The 11,825-nt window shown below is 41.3% G+C and overlaps 2 protein-coding genes across 3 annotated transcripts in view; both read left to right on the top strand.

The window, feature by feature from the left end:
* Positions 1–10,611, top strand: part of CHIC1 (cysteine rich hydrophobic domain 1) — a 21,993-nt gene extending 11,382 nt beyond the window's left edge. Inside the window, exons 3-6 of one of the 2 annotated variants that reach the window (XM_057370156.1) lie at positions 1,533–1,688; positions 3,386–3,442; positions 3,643–3,702; positions 10,551–10,611. In XM_057370156.1, coding sequence (XP_057226139.1) covers positions 1,533–1,688; positions 3,386–3,442; positions 3,643–3,702; positions 10,551–10,565 — 288 coding nt within the window. In that variant the 3' untranslated portion in view covers positions 10,566–10,611. Of the gene's footprint in view, positions 1–1,532; positions 1,689–3,385; positions 3,443–3,642; positions 3,703–4,388; positions 8,290–10,550 lie in introns of those variants that run through there. The other variant, XM_057370155.1, reaches the window with a different exon arrangement.
* Positions 10,612–10,619: 8 nt separating this feature from the next.
* Positions 10,620–11,825, top strand: part of LOC130575914 (pre-mRNA 3'-end-processing factor FIP1-like) — a 23,624-nt gene continuing 22,418 nt past the window's right edge. The window contains exon 1 of the mRNA XM_057370152.1: positions 10,620–10,725. Within this exon, the coding sequence (XP_057226135.1) occupies positions 10,698–10,725 (28 nt within the window). The 5' untranslated portion in view covers positions 10,620–10,697. The remainder of the gene's footprint in view (positions 10,726–11,825) is intronic.

Below are 11,825 nucleotides of genomic sequence, written 5' to 3'. Positions count from 1 at the left end.
TTTTTTTTTTGTTTTTCCCCCTAAACTGTCTATTGTGAAACAGGCAATTTTTTTAGTTTCTTCAGCTATAGATGCAAAACAAAGTTTATTTAATGTGGGAGGGGGCAAGAGAATTCCTTTCTGTGTATTTATTAATTCCTGCTATAAAATAATCACACTTAAATTACRTTCTTATGTTATTAACTGTAGGCCTGGCTTGTGTGCAAGCCCAGCTGCCCCCTGGCTCTATAGTGCCTGGTGACCCAAATGTTGGGTCAGGAAACAGATGTTGTATTTATTTACTCCCTTTCCTGCAATGCTTTAAAGAATTCAGCTCTTGTCAATAGGCAGGAGCAGCAGCATCAGGTCCTCTCCATTTCCTGCCCTGTGGCTTTGCCCCTGGTGAAAAGAATCTTTGTCATTAAATGAACACTTTTGTTGGTGTTGATGCCCTTGTTTGCAGAATCAGATGGGCAGAGTTGGGCTTGCTTGGTTGGGGGATTGTGGAGTAGTTGCACAGTTTTCTGTACACACTCATTCTAGGATTTTTGATCAACATGGCAAGTAGGTAGRAAAGATTTTAAAATTYTKATTTATTTATTTATTGTTTTGAGTTRTGYCTGCCTAGTCAAGTCTCTTGARGTTGGTTCTGATTTATTCTGCTTTGTGCATTTGAATGCTGGATTGTGTTACGGTCAAGGAGGTCATCTTGGAGTCAGTGCCTCAAATCCAGATTTGCYTTCTCAGCTGGAAGTGACTTGGATTCTATAGGGAGATGAGGGATTTGGGGTATATGAGTAGGTGAGAAATGCTGCTRTTGGAAAAAAAGAACTTAGTTCTGATAGAAAATGGGGGTTCCACTGTGACTCTGCAGTGGCAATRCAGTTATAAAATACTTATTCCTTAATTTAAAAAGCCAGTTTTCAACMGCTAGGCATTATTCCTAACCCTGTACAAGTTGCATTGCTCTGCCTTAAATACAATCCAGTTCATGTCYTTCTAGGCTTCCCTATTTTAGGAAGCAGCCACAAAGGAAGTTGTGGCTTCAGAATGGGCTACTTCAGGAAGTTATTTGTGGAAAGAGCCTTCACCCAGGCACAGTGTAGACTTAGATTGGTATGACATTAATTTGGACGATATTCTCCCTTTTTGTCWTACATTTTTTTACTACAAAGCTCCCACATTGCCTTGGAAAGCAGAAATTCATGGTTTTGCTCAGTGTAGCCAGTGCATGTGCTGCCCAGCTGTGTCCCAATTCTGATTTTGTTTGGGCCCACTGTGTTTTCAGGCCAATTGTTTAATTACTGATGCAATTATATGGATGAGGCTGTCCATCTCAGTGATGTTTGGCTTTTTAATTCAAGTTTGTGCAGCGCAGGCATCAGTGATGAACTTTTTGCAGGCAAGTGACTTTTCATGCTCACTGGGTGATCAGTGCTTTAGAAGATGGGGTTATATTGTGTCATTTTATAATTCATTTTAACCTGTAGAGGCAGTTTCTGAGAAAACACCCCTGTGCTGGCTCTCCCTGAAGTTGAGCCCTTCTGTTGCAGGTGGCYCCCGAGGAATTCAAGACCAGCATCAGCCGAGTGAATGCCTGCCTGAGGAAGAACCTCCCTGTCAATGTGAAGTGGCTGCTCTGTGGCTGCCTGTGCTGCTGCTGCACTCTGGGCTGCAGCCTGTGGCCCGTGGTCTGTCTTAACAAAAGAGTGAGTCCATGCTTCAGCTTCTTATTGTATTCTATTCTTATTCTTTTGTCATTATAGGTAGGATTAAATGATTTTTAATAATGTCATTCCCACTTCAAAATGCTGGTTTGGTCTCACATTCAAAAGGTTATTCAAGTTTCTGCCTTAGAAAATAGAGAAAGTGTGAAAAGACACCAAATTACCAATTGAATCAATAGTTTTAGGTATACCTGATTCCATYTCAATTCAAACAGGATTGAATATACATTACCTTAAATTTCCAGAATTTCTCCAAGTCTAAGAATTGAGTTAAATGAGTGCAGAACTGGATATTGACCTTCAAAGACTGGCAGAATTAGACTGAAAAAAACCACTTTTCCTCTTCACACCCCCCTCCCCACTCTCTCCATCCCCAAAATAAATACTTTTTAAACTTAAAAAACACTTTTTTTTGTATGCAATCAATACCATCACATTTCAGAGCTATGGTTTATTTGCCATGTTTTACTATGCTGTTTCTGTTAAGAACAGAATTTATTTTAATTTATTTTTTTTTGTTAAGCACAAATTTATTTTCTTAAGACTTTCTCCCCAACAGAGAGTTGGCCAGTCCTGTAATCAGGTTCAAAATAGTAACTYTGAAAATCACTTTAGTAATATCAGGTGCTCATGACCTCAATTACCTCTGTGGTTTATATTTTGAGTTGATTTATCACAGCAGTAAATGTTTAGGAAGTGCATTMACGTGTTAACTTGTTGAACTGCTCAACAGTGAAGTTGCATCACAAAAAAGTTACAGGACTTGTGTTTAGCTCCTTTTAACTTCCTTTATAAACYTAATATTGCAGAGGAATATGCCTGAGAGATACAGATGGAGTGTTTGCAGTTTTAAAACCATATTTAATATCCTTGTGCCAGTGAAAATCTAAATAAATGCCCGTGGGGTGTTGTAGTATTAATGAAATTCTCAAGGTTGTAGAGAATATGCACCAAGTAGTGGAAWTGGTGGCACTTCTGTGGGGGTGTGAGGGTGATAACAATCATGCAGTGATTAAAATTAAATGTATACCATKCAGGACCATCACAGTTRTCTTTCTGTGACCTTCAAAATCACYRAAACTTGAAAATCATCTCCTGTCCCACAGTTGTGGAAAGAGCAGGACATGAAGGTCACGGTTGGTAGCAAGAGTTTAAAATAAAAAACAGTGGTTGTGAGCTGGAGTTCAGTGGTGATGAGGGTTTTTTTCAGGATTCAGGTCACAATTCCATTAGCAAAACCTGAGAATTACATATATGGAAATGCAGGTTGTCAGCAGAACACGTGCAGTGAGTGCAGGATTTGGTAGGAGAATGTGAGAGTGTTTTGTTGGCTTGGCTGTGGGAGGTAAAAACAGTAAATTCAGAAGGATYTCTTACTAACTAAATTAATTCTGGAAAAGTTACAGCCTTAGTTGGACTTGATCTTAGAAGTCTTTTCCATCCTTARTGRTTCTGTGATTCTAAGTTAACAAAAAACCCATGAGTGTTTTCTTTTTTGAAGAAAGGAGTGGCGACTTGAAATGGTAAGATTTCTATTTATTATTTCTCTTTTGCTTGGTTCTACTTATTTATAAATSCGCTTACTATAAATTAATCTTGGCCAGAAATGCAGTAGTGAGATTCTTCTGATGAAACTGGCTGCTGAACTATTTCTGATACAGTTCTGACTTCCTTTTTAGACTAGAAGATCAATTCAGAAGTTATTAGAATGGGAAAATAACAGACTATATCAYAAGGTAAGAAAAGGCAAAGTGCTTAGTTTTTTCAGCTTTGAGAATATTGACATAAAAGATTTTACAGTCTTTTSATAATTCCTTACTTCATACTGATTCCTAAATAATAGATCCTAATAATTCATTATTGCTAATGTTTTTTGCATTACTCATCCAAGCAAGGCTGTGGCACGTGCTAAATTCTTTATTAATTATTTCCTTAGCTTGGTTTGCACTGGAAGCTGAGCAAAAGGAAATGTGAAACTAGCAATATGATGGAATATGTGAGTATTGCTTCTGTTACTTACTGCTGTTCAACAGAACTGTGATTTAATAGGGAAAATTCTTCACTTAGTGCCCCTGTACAAAAAAATCTCTCAGACAAATGTGCAGTTTGGTCTGCAATTTGGAATGAGGGAGACCCTCTGGGACTTCATGCATTGGGGTGATTCCCATACCASCACCAGTCCATAGTTCTTTAACATTTACCCAGTGGTATTCATAAAYACTTTGATTCACATAATTTGTGCAGAAATACTGCAGTTTTATACTAGTGTGCTTTTTTGGCTGGACCTTCTTTGTTTGGGTTTTCTTTTTTCTTTTTCTGTATGTTTTTTTTTCTTTCGCCACCTCTAAATTTCAAATGGTTTAAACCAGACAGCCCCTTTAAGAAAACAGAATTCCAAATATTTCTGTGGTTCTAGCACTCCCCTATCCACTTTAACATAAAGCTGTCAAGATCGTGTAGACTTTAGGGAGAGAGAGGCACCCCAAAAAAGCCAAGTATCCAGAATCCCTCTATTTGAGAATRGAATATCTGTTTTGTTACCCTGGGGAACATTCCCTCCTCACAGACTATCTCAGATATATTTAGTCTTACAAAGTAGCTGATGTTGCATGGAAATTATGCTGAARCTTTGAACTTTTTGGTTACTGTGTTCTGTTCTTGTCTTTTTCCCTTCTTCAACAGGTAATATTAATAGAGTTCTTACCAAAATACCCCATATTTCGACCTGACTGAGGAACAACATTGGTCTTTCATGTTACCTGTCATTTTCTACCCTTAGTGCCTTGTAGATGATTTTGGAAAGAAGATGGTCTACTTTGCTGTGACTTAAAAATGTTCTTYAGTAGAAATCTTCCTCGCTGTTACTTTCTTTTGTTAAGAAGAGAACAATTTGCACATTTTTTTATGTTAAACGAGGCTTCTATGTTGCACTCTGAATTTTTAACATTACCAATAACTGATAGAGTTGCCACTAGGGATCTTAACATCAGTGCTGCTTAAACCTGTTCTGAGCATGCTGCCTTATTAATTTCTCTCTTTGCTGTCCTCCAACCTGCATCCTAAAGCTGTGTCATCCTATATTTCATCCTAAGTGTTGCAATCCTAGAAACCCTCAGTAGGAATGTCCAGGTAAACTCCAGTAGTAATGATTTTAGTAGAACCTGCTTGCATAGGACTTGCAATCAACAGCACTGGTTTTGTCCTGCACTTTGCAAAATCGTCATTTACATTAGGGGGGTTCATTAGTTTACCCACTATGGATTTGTAAATATTGACTCTTTGCATAATGTAAAGTGTGGTATGCCAAGGTTTACAGAATGTATTATAGCTCTTATTCTATTGCCAACAGTCCCCCAGCATCTGTTCCATGTGCTCGTTCCCCCAGGATTGTACAGACCCATCCACACTGGTTTTATGGGAAAGCCATAAAGAGTTTGTACATATGTCAGATGTGTAGGGCTCAGTTGCACTTTGTTTAGTAAATGGATGAAAAATGCATAGCATTTCTGTCTTTATTTTAAAAAGTGTTTCAGGTCGTGTTTGCAGCACCTGAAATACAAAACTGAAATCTGCTCACCTCTGAAAAAGCTGCATTTGTGGGGTAGGTGGCAGCTGCTATTAACAAAATACCCTAAAGTCTGTTTTTAAGTGAGGAATATATGGATGTTAAGTTCTGTTTTGTTTTGAAGGCAGGAAWAATTAACTTTGAATTGGAGATCTTTATTGCAAAGGAGAAAAATTAGGAACAGCCAAATCAAAGCTGAAGTAACACTTTTGTTATTGTTGTGGTGTGGTTGTACTTCAGCATTTTCACAGCTCAGTGGCATGATGTCCCTTCCAGTGGAAATAAGTTTTATCTCAGTCAAAGTGGAGTTTCAAAACATCTGAGGGGAGGAAGTGGAGYAGTTGAAAGGGCTCCTGAATATGTTTTGGCAGTCAGGAACTGTCTGGAGAGCCACAAATGCTTTGTGGAATTCAGTATTATTTTGGATTCTTCCCTGTTTGCCTGATCTCAGGAAGGGAAGTAATTGTAGAAAAACTTCCTCTAATGGCTGACCTAAGCAAGACCACTTGATAAAAGAAAGCAAATGGAAATTATTCCAAGTTTCCTGCCTTTCCTAACTAGAAATAACAAAATCCATCAGATAACTCAGTATCTGCAAGTTGTGGTGGATTTCATTATCAGTGTCCAGGCATTTCTTGGCAGCATCTTGACTCCCTGCAGCATCATCCCAAGTTGCTTTTTAGCTTCAGGGTGACTTGGGGTTTCCTCTGAATGTATTTAAATCTCTCCAGTTTGCAATATGCTATTAAAATACAGTATTTGTAAGACCTTGCATCCTAATACCTGTAGTAGGTCAGATTCCTTGTACACAGTGTTTACAGAAGGCCAGTTTTATGCAAGATGTTACTCAAAGGGAAGTTTGTGCTGTTTCCAGTCCCAGAYTGATGCTTCACAGAATGAAATCTGCACATTTCATGCAGAAACTTTGTTTGASTGGTAGATGGGTGACAACTAAATGTGTAATTGCATTTGGAACATAAATAAAAACGTCYTGTGTTGTTTGAAATTATCATTAGCTACACCTTGCTGCAACTCAGATTTCAATTGCAGAACCAAACAAAGTGTTGTTTCCAATTTCTTTTTTTTTTTTTTTTTTGGGGCGGGGGTATGAGTGTTAACTGGAAGCAGAGAAAATAATGGCAGAAAAAGGCAGGGCAAACCAAAACTGAAATGGCACACCCAGTTCTTGGGGTTTCCCTGACAAACGAGTTTCTGGAGTAATTAGCAGAACAATGGAAGTTTCTTAACTGTTCTGCCAGAACTTTGTTGTGCAAAAAACTCAAGAAATCTCAGCAGGTTCTGATTTTCTTCTTCACGTGACTATTATATCACTGTATTTTCCATCTGGGAGAACAGGCACTTCCCATGGAATCACAGAATGGCTTGGTTGAAGGGATGTTAAAGCTCCTGTCATTCTAYCCCTGCCAGGGGCAGGGACACCTTCCACCAGCCCAGGCTGCTCAGAGCTCCATCCAAACTGGCCTTGAACACTTAAGCACGTAATATTAGTTTTTAAAGTTTACATTTTAAGTACATAAATCAAATCCATTTTAATTTGTCCTTAATTATTAACTGCAGTCTTCAAACCATGAATGGGTCTCGTCTTTGTGTTTTAATTGACATTTAACTATGTGGCCATAAAGCAACTGGTAAAGAACCAGAGCCAAACCTGCCATTTACAATAAGCCCCATGTTTTAATGAGTAGATAAATTTTCATTAAAATGCAAAACCAGCAGCAGTATTATATTTGCATGTGAAAGACACAGGATCCACAGCTCATTGAAAGGTGAAGGCAGCTGGCAGTACTGCTGTGAACTCTGTACACAGGTTCTTTGTGCTGGGGCTGTCCTTTCGTGCAAAAACATCACAGGTAATTCTGTCTCACAAGACTGGAAATCTCATTATTGACAGTAAATCATCACCATGAGGTGGTGAAGTGTTCATGGAGGATATTTGTCAGAATCTGTAGCAATGTAACAGAGGTTCATGTCAGCAGAGTGAGTGGAAGTGGTAAAGAAAGTGCCTTGGCTGGTTCCAACACCATTGTGCAGAGAAGGAGAAAAGGGGACTGGTCCCTCTCAGGAGTGGGAGTTTGCAGCAGATTTTTAAAAGCAGCTACTGTCTACCGAATCAGTGTTTTATTTATTCACAAAAACATGTCGACACTAATTTTGTTTCTAGATTTTAACCAGGAAATAGTTGGGTTTGTATCTAGAAAGTTTTGTATCTGGAGAGCATTGAAGGAGTACAGAACACTGGCAGAGCATCAAAGCTCTTCCTTAGTGATTCCCCATCTGCACCTGCAAAGGTGTTTTACCAGAGGAGAAACAAAAAATGTTCAAACATGCACACACAACTCTGTGAGGTATGGGTTCAATTGTAAATGGGTGACTTTAAAACAGAAAAAAAAAATTATTTAACCTGGTGTGGTTTTGATAAATATAAAAAAAAAGTTCCTCTGCTTTTCTTGATAGGTACAAAATTCCAAATGCAAAACCATAAATTGATGTTTATTATTGTCCCACTGACAGTTTACTACATTTTYTTGTCAGCACACTACCATTGGAGCAATAAAAATGTCAAGCTATTAACATTCACCATAAATTATTTATCACTTTAGTAAGCAATGTTATGTGATTCTTCTGCCATTCTTTTGTTTTCTGCTTTTGGTGTTCTTACAGTGTTGTAACATACTTGTATTGCTTCAGAAAAGTGGTTTTGTTTAAGCTGTATGAAACTGTGTTCTTAACACTTTTATTCTGTTTACAAGTGAACAGCCACTTTTTTAACAGGACCTCACATCTGGAGAGTTTTCTCTCTATTTTTTATTTTAAATGAAAATAAAATTCTAACTGAGCTTGCTTTCTACAATTTACTGCACTGGCTTGTGCCATTGAAAGAAGCTGGAAGTCAGACATGCTTCATCACTTTGAGACATTTTTCTTTAATTAAATTCAAAGATGAAAACCTTAAATAGTGCAATGTGTTTATGGGAAAAAAAAAGAAATCTTTTGCGTCTCCCCRCAGAGGTGTTTTAGTGGGATGGCAGCAGTGGTGGGGTGTGTTTAAAGGAGACACATCTGAAGACAGTCACGTCAGCACTTTGGCTGGTTTAAGGAACAAGACTTGGGAAACTTAGGAAGGATTTCCAAAGAACAAAACTGCAGAATGATCATTATATCTGGTTTTCCTGGTACTCTACCTTTCATCCAGGCCCATGGTGGAGCCCCCATCCCTGGAAATGTTGAAAAGCATGTGGATGTGGCACTGGAGGATGTGGTTCAGTGGTGACCGTGGTGATGCTGTTGGTTGATGGTTGCACTTGGTGATCTCAGAGGCCTTTCCCAACCTTAGTGATGCCATGATTAGGTGGATGGGCTCACAGACCCTCCTTTGTAAGGACTTGTTGAAAAAATCTCTTCCTGAGCGTTCCTCTCCAAATAGCAGCAGTTTTCTCCTGTCTGTACTCACCCCTCAAAAAGGGAGCTGACCTGAGCAAGGGACAGTGTGTGAGGGTGAACAAATCCCTGGCTCCCAAAGGGGCTTGTGCCCAGCACAACACTGCCCTTTGTGTGTGTGAACAGCCTGGATTTGGAGCTGTGAAAGCACAACTTCCAGCTAAAGCCTTTGGCTCATCCCTGAGGGAAACATCTGCATTCCTGAAATGGGCACATGCAATGTTTTTGTTGGAAGTTGYTTTGGGCAAACCCAGGAGCAGCAGGGCTGAAGGGCTGCTGGAGCATGGAACTGATACTGGATGTTGGCTGAGGAATGTGGGGAATGTTACTGGGATGTTCAGCCAAAACAAGGATGAGGGGCTGAGTCAGGAGTTAATCCCCTYGGGGGCTTTAGGAGATGTGATTGCCCAGACTTAGCAGCAAAGGGCTGTGTCAAGGATATTTGGGATTTGGCCCTGACTCTCAGRGCAGTCTCAGACCTGTTGGTAGTGCAGCTTTGCTGTGGTGTCTGTGCCAGTGTATTTATAATGCCGTGTCTGTCAGCTGAACTGTTCCAGCTGAGTTTATTTTCCTAGTTAAGCTTAGACAGACTTCAACCCTTCATTTCTTAGACCAAATTAAATGTTAGCCTTTTCTCAAAAGCAAAGTTTTCTGTTCCTGTTCATCCTATTTGCATTTATTTGAATTCATTTTCCTTGAATAGGGAGTGACCAGAAGCAATATTGCAGATAGTGGCTCATGGCCAAGGCACCAGGTATTTATTTCAGTGCTGATAGGTCCCTCTTTTCTCTGAAAAGAATGGTATCCATTAAATGTAAAGGGTCACATTTGTCTCCTTAGTGGCTGTGTTGTATTTCTGATCCATAGCTGTTCCGTGATAAATTTGGGACTCTTTCTCTTCAGCCACATGTAGTTTATACAAGTTAGCTGCAGACACTCATCATCAGTTCAGATTCAGCATCTGATCCATTACTGTGTCCTCCCAGTCCTCCAATTCTTGTATGTGTGCTCCCAGTCTACCTGTAAAAARTCTCTGCATGGACTGATTCAATCTGCAAAATTAACAAAAATAAGGTTATTAAAATGATCAGTTACAAGATTGATGCCTGAATTTTGCTCCTGGTTTTCTAAATGCCCTTTTACTTAGTCCCTGACCTGATTTAAATATTTCTATCATTGCTACATATGACTGAATCAGCAATTTCCTTGTTGTGGTTTATCTGGGAGATCAAATCTACCTGGACTTGGTTGATTTACACCTGTTTATTTTGTAAACATGCAAACAGCAGATTTGGGTCTGGGCTCAACTGCTGAATTCTGCCTTTAATCACTGAATGTGTTTCGATAATGATCCTTTCAATATATTGACATTTCACATTCTTTATGTAAACCTTACGATCCATAATATCTTTTTTTGAGTAGTACATTAGAATTTCTGCAGGAAATAGGTTTATGTATTTATATTCAGTGATGACAAATATAACCTGAGATTTCAGCTAAATATAACCTGAGATTTTGGSTAGAAAAAAACACTTCTTAGCATCAGTCCTGGTCCCATGGGATAGGTAATAAAATTGGGAAGAGGAATTACAGTAGCTCTCAGACTAAGAGGAATTTAAAATTAAAAAGCAAATATTAATCAAAAGGTGATGACTGATCTGTATTTAGTGTAAATTATACGGTGTGCAAGCCTGAAGGAGTAATTGGAAACTACTGGTTCTCCAGACAGCTTCTACAGGGATCTCCTTGGACATTTTTGACAGTGAGGTGTTTGAATAGAGAACAGCTGTCGAAAGGAACTCTGTGTTTATTGTACACAGGAGATAATGTGGTAAATGGAAAATTATGTCAGCCACTGCTGCGGCTTGACACAAAGCGGCCCTTTTCCACCTCTGTGGAGTTAACCTGAACCCATGGGTGTAACCAAGGATYTCAGCAACTCTCAGTGATCTTCGGGGGTCCCGTCAATGTCCAGTTCCTGCTCCATTTCCTAWGGTGAGTATTCCTTCAGCATTCCCAATGTAGCAGCCAGCAGGGGACAAGGAAAAGGAATGGACCACAGCCACACGGGAACCACAGGGAGCAGAGAAGGTAACATTTTAATCCGGGATTTTTCTGGCTCYGTTTAGTGCATGGAAAAGGTAACTTACTTTAGGGTATTCTATAGTTTTTGCTACCATAAGTGCTGAAAATCAGCTTGCTCCGAGTTTCCATGTGGTACTGATGGAGTTAAAGGTTCCAAGACGCCCTTAGGAAAGGGTGATATCCCAACCAGGAGCTCCCAGATAGAAGGAGCCTYAGGCGCTGCATCTCCGGGCTGTGAAGTTTAACATTCACCGAGGAGTTGCACAGCCAGAACTGGCAGGTGTAAACCCCACCCAAAGAGTACCGAATGTGTCACCAGCTGTTCGGGAGCACCGCTGTACGGCCACAAGTGACACGGWGCCGCGTTCTGTGCTGCCAGGCCCTTCCCAACACCTCCTTGGGAATCCTGCGGGACTCCTCAAGCCCTTCACAGAGAGCTCCAAGCGAGAGGCGCCACAGCGCCCGTTTGGGCTCTTTCCCTGCGCGCTGAGCTCCTTCCCGGAGTCGAAACTGCGGTGTTCCATCCTTGCGAGACTCACGGTGAGGGCTGAAAGGTTAAAATTCCGCTATTTTGGAGAAATCCGCCCAACGCTGCCGCGGGCACGGCCGCGCTCCCGCCCTCACCGCGCATGCGCGCGCGGGATTGGCGGGGCGGGTTTGGCGGGCGAGCGGCGCTGAGGGGCCGTGGGAGCGGCGTTAGGGCCCGGGGGAGCTGTGAGGGCGGCTCTGCGCTTCAGTGATTGTGTGAAGYGGGCGGCACTAGGGCCCGGCGGCGCTGTACGGGCGGCGTTAGGGCCGGCGGGCCCTGAGGGCGGCTCTGGGTTTCTGTGAAGAGAGCGGCACTAGGGCCCTGCAGGCGGGCGGGAGGCGGGCACTAGGGCCCGGCGGGCACTGAGGGCGGCACTAGGGCCCTGCGCGCCCACGCCGGGGGTCTCGCCCCCCCCCTCCCGCCATAGAAGGAGCAATGGCGGCGCCGTAGCGCGACCGCCGAACCCCCGCCCGAGCGCCGC

This window comes from Malurus melanocephalus, unplaced genomic scaffold (assembly GCF_030028575.1).
Source record: "Malurus melanocephalus ecotype Western Australia unplaced genomic scaffold, MMel_1.1 scaffold_120, whole genome shotgun sequence".
In the NCBI taxonomy this organism is placed as follows: Eukaryota; Metazoa; Chordata; class Aves; order Passeriformes; family Maluridae; genus Malurus; species Malurus melanocephalus.
The sequence above is the reverse complement of the archived record's forward strand: the minus strand, read 5'-3'. Positions and strand labels throughout refer to the sequence as shown.